Raw genomic sequence first — 9061 nt, forward strand, 5'->3', positions numbered from 1 at the left:
CTTTCCATCAACAGCTATTTGGTTAGACATTCTTTTTTTTACAACCAATTTCAAATATTTCAATAGGTATAGTAAAAGATAATGGAAAGGTTATTTTAAGAGCACCAGTCGAGGGCATGTACACAGACAAACTTATTTATTCGTGAATCTTTTAACATTTCTAAATGTGCATTAACAAGGCTGCAGGATTCTTTGGGGAAATAGTTTTTCTTGCTGGCTTTACACCTGAAACAAAATTTTAGTAAATTTTAGAATTTACTAAAAACTGAACTAGTCTAAGTAATCTTAATTTCATTTGTGTAAACCTTGTGTTGAACCATCAACCCTATTATTTCTGTGGTAGTAAGCCCTACTAAATTCAATGGCACTTCCATGAGAAACAACTGCTACTGCAACACAGTTCATTTCTCCCAACTATCAAAGAAAAGAGACATTGGCCTCTTTGTATTCTCACGTCATACTTGCCATGAATAGAACTTACAAAATTTAAAAATACATACCACCCATTGACGTATCCATCATTTAGATTTTAGAAGTACCTGAGACAGGTGGTAACAATTATAATTACTTGTTATCATCTGCCACAGGTATTTCTAAAATCTGTTCTAGATTGGAAGAGATTATTTCCCAATTAGTATTCTAATGTTTTCTTTTGTACCATCTTTTAGTCCAGGGGTCTTCAAACTTGGCCCTTTTATGACTTGTGGACTTCAACTCCCAGAATTCTTCAGCCAGCATGCCTGACTGAGGACTTCTGGGAGTTGAAGTCTACAAATCATAGAAGGGCCAAGTTTAAAGACCCCTGTTTTAGCCAGTGGAAGTAATCCAGGGTCACATTATACATTTTGATATGGAATCTTGCAAATAAACCTAACAAAGATTAATTTCAGAATAGATTATTCCCTTGGCATGATAATTCAGTATCTTCTAAATTTGAACCATTTCTATCAATAAAGTTCTTAGCAGAAAACAATGGTCAATTCATTCTGACTGAATAAAAAAAAATCCTTGCAAGTAACTGATAGAGAATAGAAAACTAAGGAGGAGTATTTTCAAACTAGTTGTAGACAGTAATTTTATTAACCCATCTTTGTAGTAATCTTGTTAGACTCTATATCTTAACATTGAAATGTATTAACAATATTGAAGGGGGGAGCTTTGGAAGTGCCTAAATATAATGATTAAGTATCTGTATTTATATTGTTGTCTTGTTCAAGAAGAATTTTGCATAAATGTCATATTCCATTAAAAAATTAAATTTACAATGAATAAATGCCAAATCTCATTGTATAAACATAAGGTTATGGAAGAAATTAAAAAATAATGCCCATTTTATGCATACTTAAAATTACACAACTAGAAAAGTAATGCTTATTAATATTTTAATGTATGAAGAAAACATCCAGACTGCTGTATATGAAGATACATCTGCCACATTAAAGTTGAGCCTCTATACTGAATATTGGAAAAAATTATCTGCCATTCTAAAACGTCAGGATCAAGTTTACATAATTTTGCTAAATTTCTTGTATGCCCAGAAGCAGCTTACAATACCAAAAACCAACCAGCCAAAGAACAGCCTCAATAAAAAGTTATGTCCAAAATTAATAATAATCAAGGGTGAAAGAAAATGAAACTAAGAGAGGCTAAGATGAACCACGTAGTGGAAGGCAATGAACAATCATAATGTTCACAGAAAAGTGTCAATATGTTCTGAAAAGCCTACACACTTCAGTCCAATACAATCAAAGAATAATCTGAAAGCTGAGGAGAACTGCTTTTGCCATCTGTAGTCTCCTCTAAGCCAAAAAGAAATCTTCAGGCTATCAAAAGTGATCTGCATTCAACCAAGCTGGTTCATATGGACACTGCTCATATGTGGTGCCCATGTTCCTGTCCAAACCTGGGGAGGAGAGTAGAAGTGTTAAGCTATGCAGAGCTTTCTTTGTCTCATATATTCACTGTCATTCATTCATACATACACACACAGAGAGAGACATACATACATATATAATTGTTTAATTCCCATTTGACATATGAAAAATATTATCTCAACTGGTTACTCTTTAAAGTAAAATATAAACATATGGAATGTTCCTAGCTCTTTTGATCCATTTTAAGAATCATGTGCATACTACTTGTATATCATTGTGTGAAATGTTACTACCACTTTTATCTGTTCAACACATTATTCATTATCAATAAAAAAATTAACATTTGGGCTAGAGCTGCTATTTATAAAGATCTCCAAAATCAAGAAGTATCAAATATTAAAATTACAGGGTTTTATGCTTTTGGAGTATTCTATTCCCTAAATATCCATTCTTCTATGAGCTTTTTATGTACTTACACAAAATGGCCTGATGAAACTCTGCATTATTAGTTCAAACTAAATTGCCTCAATTTTTTAGAATGTTGGTACAATTATATAAATACTATTTGGACAATTTAAGTGCCACATACAAATGTCATCCACAATCTGTCATTGGAATACTATTAACTATAGGAATTAGGAAAACTAAAAGTAACGCTGATACAGCATTATAGACAAAGAGAACGATAAAAAACCCCTTTTCCCCAATAGTGAAAGGGGACATATACCCATAAATACTTAGCTCAAATATCCTTGACACTTACTGTCTGGGGGCCATTAGTCTCTGCAGAATTTGAAACCATCTTTATCAATGAATTCCAAGTTGGGTCACCAGCATGTGGTCCATTAAATATGGGCCCACCAGTACCATCTGCAATGGGTGCAACAGGAGGAATCATTGCATTCCCGTATACTGAAAAAGGCATGCCCTGTCAAGAACAGAATAATGAATTATTTTATTCATATATCTTCACAAATCTATTGTATTCCTGGTTCTAGATATATGCATATTTTAAGAGAAGTTTGTATTATAAATTATCTTCAATTTAATGTTCTTAATTTATATTACATGTGCTAAAACATGAGAATTCCTAAGAATGTCTCCCAATTTTGCAACTGAGGCAGTATACAAAATTGTAAAAATAGATATATCCATATATGAGAATGTTTTATAAAATTACTTATTGATACATGTAAGAGGACCAAAATCTAACTCCATAAATAAAGAATAGAAGACAAAATATCTAAGAAATATTTAAATAACAAAATAATTGATATATAGTAATTTCTTAGCTATTTAGTATTTTTCTAGACACAATAGAAAACTCAAAAAAGGACATAGTAATTGTTATAGCAAAATCAAGTGAAACTTAAAATTTGTTTATGTTTAAACAGAAAAAACCATTACAAAAATAAAAATCCTGGCTAATCATCTAAATGTTAGGTTACCCCAACTTTAGAGAAGTCCATGTATCCTGCAGGAACATGCTGATGGAATGTACCAGAAGGAGTTACAATTCCTGTGCTGTCTCTCTCCATTGCTTGATGTTGTGAGAATACTCCTGGATCAGACATTGGCCTGTGAATCATATGGTTTCCCATTCCACTTTGACACCAATCTACTTTATCTAGAAAGAAAAAAAAGTGTAACTATTAATATATTCTTACTTACCTTACTACTGAGTTTCTAATATAATCTATCCCGTGATCTAAAAAACTAAAGAAAAGGGCACTCTGCTTATTTAGCTGCAAATAATATGTCACAGTAAGGTTTAGAAGTTAAGCTTTTAAAGCAGGACATAATTAAACAACCATGAGAGGGACCATTGTCAACTATTGCTACCTTCTCCATCTCAGATATACCAACAACAGCCAAGTTTCCTACACCTGACTCCATCCCTCTGAGCCCTTCTCACCTGTAGTGATCCTAGAAAGAGGTGCTAGGTTTAGTTCACAGACAAAAGTCTAGAATAGCACCAGCACCAGACAGGGTAATTCCTTCTTTCTTGAAAGTCTGTGCTGATCAACTGGCCCTCATCTTCACCTGCATTAAAATCACTGGAGATATGTGATGTCCTTTCTTGCTTCAAACACTCTACTATCATCCCAGTGCCAAAGAAGTCCTCCATCAAGGAATGACTTGATATCTGTAGTCCTCCATCAAGGAATGACTGATATCTGTAGTCATGAAAACCTTCGAAAGGTTAATGCTGGCCCACCTGAAAAGCATTACAGATCCATTGTAGATCCTTTGCATTTTCCTATCACACAAATAGATTGGTAGATGATGCTGTCAGTATGGCACTGCACCAAATTTTACAATATCTTTTTATATATACTGGTTTTTTACAGTAACAATCTTTGGTGCTTGGTAAACAACGTGCTGTCTGGGTTCCAATATTTAACAATGATTAATAGTAATTAATTTCTATAATTCCATAGTTAACATGTTAGATGGTAATACACTTCCTTGACCCTCTCTTCTTCCAGTAGTATTCTCATTTTACCAGCATTAAACAAATACAGTTCTTGGTACTATTGATACATACAAAATTAGATATAGAAATTTTTCTACAATAATATCAGTATATAACATCTTTTCTAACCAGCTTATGTTTCAGTTGTATTTGCAATTAAGGTCTTCTTATTGAATCAATGAAGACCCTGTTTTTCAAGCTCTTATTTAAATTTAGTTTCCCATCAGTACTCAAAATATTCTTGTCAGTTATGAGTTTCCTAAAGTTACGTTACATTTAGGAGCCCAGACATTTCATTCCCAATATTTTTACATTTCCCATATCATAAATAAGTGCTATTCTAATTATAAATCATATCCCTCTTACTATAAAATCCATTTATATCCAAAAGTTGTCTATTCTTTTAACCATATTCAAACAAATGTTTGGTCATGTAAAACCCCATCTGGTAGGTCAAATCATCTAGTCCAGTGGTGGCGAACCTATGGCACGGGTGCCAGAGGCGGCACTTAGAGCCCTCTCTGTGGGCACGTGCGCCGTCGCTCCAGTCCTAGGCCTTCAGCTGGGTTTTATAAAACCTTTTCGCTTTAGGCCTCCGCCACCGTGTGCAAAAAAAAAAAAAAAAGGTTCAATCAGTCAATTTCAACTTCTCGCGGAAAAAAAAAAGATCTTGCAAAGTTGGAATTGATTGATTGAACTTTTTAGTCCCACCCAGTCTGCCGTTACCACCACAGCCACGCCCACCCAATAGGCCACACCCAGCCAATGGGCCACACCCACCCGGCACTCGACGATGCATAAGTGGGTTTTGGGTTGCACTTTGGGCACTCGGTCTCTAAAAGGTTCGCCATCACTGATCTAGTCTAACTCTAGCCTTCTTCCTTTGCCAAGCCACTTTCCAAGTCAGTGAATTCAAATCACCAAGGAATTTTTTTCTGTATTTTTATGGATATTGTTTGGAATGGGAGAGACAATTTAGGTGGAATATTTTTGAGGGGAATTTCACCCATTTGTATTCATTAAACCACTCCCACTTTCCTTCTCCCTTAACTTCTCTTTTCATTTTTTCTGTCCCAAACTCTAGTGATTCTCCTGACACTCTATAATCCATTTTATCAGATCTTCTTTCTTGTCCTCAGGTATATTTTGAAATCCTGAAAGATAAGGTGCCTTTTCCATTTCTGGTATTATAACAACAACTTGTAGATTTTTCTTTGCCTGTGCCAAAGTGTAATTCTCTTCATTTGTAGCCTCCAACTTTTGGTCATTTTCCTCTGGTTTATGTTCTGTTTTCTGACTTGTTTGTTCATTTTTGTCCTCATTTTCTGAGAGTTTTTTAATTGTAAGCGTAGATTAAGGATTTACTCATTTATGTTGTTTAGATTGTTTTTATTCTCATCATATTTTTTTCTTGTGTCTTCTTTATGTGAAAGAATTGTCTTTTGAATTGATTGCATTGTAGCATGCATTTTCTCCTGGAAGGAGTTTGCCTTGTCTTGAGGTGTCACTCCTGCAGATCCCTAATATACCGGGCTGGGGGCTTTGGATGAGAATGTTGGATGTGGTTTTCTACCACTTTTGGTTACATATGCAGCATACATTTTATCTCCCCCCCTCCAGATATTCTATCAAAAATACCATTACCCCCGAGTATTAGCCTTAACTAATACAACCAGTCTTAAGGTCCATGCAGCAAAGTCTTGTATAGTTCTTATGGTCTTTATGTATGGCCTTTATAATCCAATGTGTTCCCAGTTGTTAATCCATCACTAAAAACAATGTTTTATAACGGTTCTTCTGCTCAGGGGCTCCAACAATTATCAATCAGCCAAAATTTACAGACCAAAATGTTCAACCACCTAAGAACAATCCAAGAGTCTCCCCCTACAAAAGTAGCCAAAAGTCAAGGTTTTTCTTTCTCTACAAATAGTTCTTAAGCTTAAAAATCAAAGGTCAGGAAGCTTATAATCCAGAAAGGTCAGCAGTTTTTATAACAATTGTAGTTCTCACTCTATGGTAGATAGCCCAATATATTTTCCTCTGTTCCCAGCTGTTCTCTATTAAACTAAGAGTCACTGGGGATCAAAGGAACAAGTTGTTATTTGTTTCTGGGCATCTTGCCAGTTTCTCAGTCAAGGCAGTTGTAGTGCTATACTCTGATCCACCACTAGATGTCATTAGATATTCATTTTCCGCCTTTTAAAACAAAAAATTATTTTCTTGTAGTTTCATATCATTTCTTGTAGTTTCATATCAAAGAGAAAATCTTAACAATTTCCTCAGTTTTGTTTGTCCAAACTATAGCTTTATATTAGTTCTACTTCAATATATTTTTGTCTCCCATAAAAATTAAAATGCTACTTCTGTCTATGAAAGGGTAGGGCTGCAATCCCCTTCCTTCTCACTTTCAGAGGTTTTTTTGCTTCTTGGGGGTCTTTTCCAAGCAATCCAGTTGTAAAATAGAAGAGAAAAGATCGATATTCTCACCCAGTTCCAAACACATTGTTCACTATCTGTTCTAGTTGGTGCTTTTTTGCTTCGGTTGTCGGTAGCTTGGGCTAGTCTCAGAAGTGCAGCTAGCTTTTCTCCTGCTGGTTTGGAGGGCTTTCCCCAGATAGAACGGATCGACCACCATCTTTCCGTGATCAACGGGCGGTCTCCTCCTTCTTCATTGCCTCTCCGGGGCGACTTTAGACCCATTTAGGGTCCCCTGGCAGGGCAAAATCAGCCATGGAGTGTGGAGCCTCACAATCCCTCGGCCGTGTCGCTACGACACAAACCGGAAGAGTATCATCTTACAATATCTTGACTCCCCAAAGACCTATGTAAAAATCATTTTTGTAATTTCAGTTCAGCATTCAAACACCATCATTCCAGAAATTGTTCTCTCCAAACTGACTCAGCTAGCTGTACCTGACCACACTTGCCGATGGATTATAAGCTTTCTAACAGATAAGAAGCAGGTGATGAAGCTAGGGAAAATCACACAGAATAACCATTCAATTAGCACAGGAGCCCCCGCCCAAATGACTGCATCTTGAAGGATCCCTCTGTTAAAGTACTGAAGTTTGTCATTGGTCTCATTCGAAATGATGATGAGTCTGCATACAGACAGGAGGTAGAATAATTGGCCTTATGGTGTAGCCAGAACAATCTGGAGCTGAACACTCTTAAAACTGTAGAGATGATAGTAGGTTTTAGGAGCTCTCCTATTCTACCACTTCTTACAATATTAGGTAACACAGTATCAACAGTAGAGACCTTCAATTTTCTGGGTTCTATAATCTCCTAGGACTTGAAATGGACACCTAACATTAGAATCATGATTAAAAAGGCACAACAAAGAATATTCTTGTGTCACCTCAGAAAGTTCAGATTGCCCAAGGATCTGCTGATACAGTTCTACAGAGGAATTATTAAGTCTGTCATTTGTACCTCAGTAACTGTCTGGTCTGGCACAGCAACCAAACAGGACAGGTATAGACTTCAACAGATAGTTAGGACTGCAGAAAAAACAATTGTAATCTACCTGCTTTCCACTAAGGATCTGTATACTGCATGAACCAGAAAGAGGGCTAGAAACCAGAAAATACCTATAGATCCCCACATCCTGGACATAAACTGTTTCAATTTCTCTGCTCAGAATGCCACTATAGGTCACTGCATGCCAAAACCAGACACAAAGACATGCCATCACTCTGTTAAACACCTAACTCCCACAACATTCTTTTATGCCTAAAGATATTAGTAGATATAAATAGTAAGCTGTATTGTTATTATCTTTATCATCTTCTCATCTTTCCTACTACCTTCTCCTCTTCGTAACTTATTATTTATCATTTACTGTATCTTATCATTTGATTATATTTTATGATTTCTGATCTATGACTTATCATTTTGTTGTTGGTATGCACACTGAAAGCTTATGCACTAGAGACAAATTCCTTGTGTGTCCAATCACACTTGGCCAGTAAATATTTCTGTTCTATTCTAGTAAACCTGTAATGGCATTAATCAGGTATTTAATATGGAGAAACCAGAAAATTAGCACTAGTATTTCTGCGAGAAGCATCTATTTTAACATTTAAGTTATTCATTTTCTACGTTTTATGTTGACAATACATTACTGGAAGATGTGCAGAGGGCAATACATACCACCTTGATTTCCTCCTAATCCTTCAAAAGACCATATACCACTATGACCAACTGGAGCAGTTAAGTTACTCCCTAAAACAGCAGGTGTAGATGTTCCTGTTTGCCTAATACGTGCAGAACGCTCAGTTCCAATTGGAACAGGAACTTTCCTGTCTTGAGACACACTGCTGGGCTTTTCTGACCCAATGGAAACAGCTGAAGGGGTTGGAGATGGTGCTCTCACTCCAGCAGTCATTGGTTGAGCAGATGGCTCTAAAAGCAAATACATATGAAGAGTGAATTTGCTGTGAATATTTCAAGACAACAACCTTTCTTCCCAATACTTGTTTTTATCCCAGACTCAATGAGTAACATGACTTAAACCAGGGGTGTCCAAACTTTTTTCAAAGAGGGCCAGATTGGATGAAGTGAACGTGCTGGAGGGCCGAACATTTTTCCAAACATTCTTTGAACCATTACAATTAAATGCAAATGAATTATTGTATGCCTCTTTCCTCTCCCTCTCTTTCCTCTTTCTCTCTCTCTCTCTTTCCTTTCCCTTTCCTCTCCCCTCTCT

General features: G+C 36.1%; 1 protein-coding gene across 1 annotated transcript in view; it reads right to left on the minus strand.

Moving 5' to 3' along the window:
• Positions 1–800: 800 nt before the first annotated feature.
• ANKRD17 (ankyrin repeat domain 17) overlaps positions 801–9061 on the minus strand; it is an 89312-nt gene continuing 81051 nt past the window's right edge. The window contains exons 30-33 of the mRNA XM_015831488.1: positions 8506–8757; positions 3323–3501; positions 2638–2802; positions 801–1903 (exon numbers count right to left, since the gene is read on the minus strand). Of these exons, the coding sequence (XP_015686974.1) occupies positions 1844–1903; positions 2638–2802; positions 3323–3501; positions 8506–8757 (656 nt within the window). The 3' untranslated portion in view covers positions 801–1843. The remainder of the gene's footprint in view (positions 1904–2637; positions 2803–3322; positions 3502–8505; positions 8758–9061) is intronic.

Source organism: Protobothrops mucrosquamatus, unplaced genomic scaffold, assembly GCF_001527695.2.
Source record: "Protobothrops mucrosquamatus isolate PMUCROS unplaced genomic scaffold, P.Mucros_1.0 scaffold_257, whole genome shotgun sequence".
NCBI lineage: Eukaryota > Metazoa > Chordata > Lepidosauria > Squamata > Viperidae > Protobothrops > Protobothrops mucrosquamatus.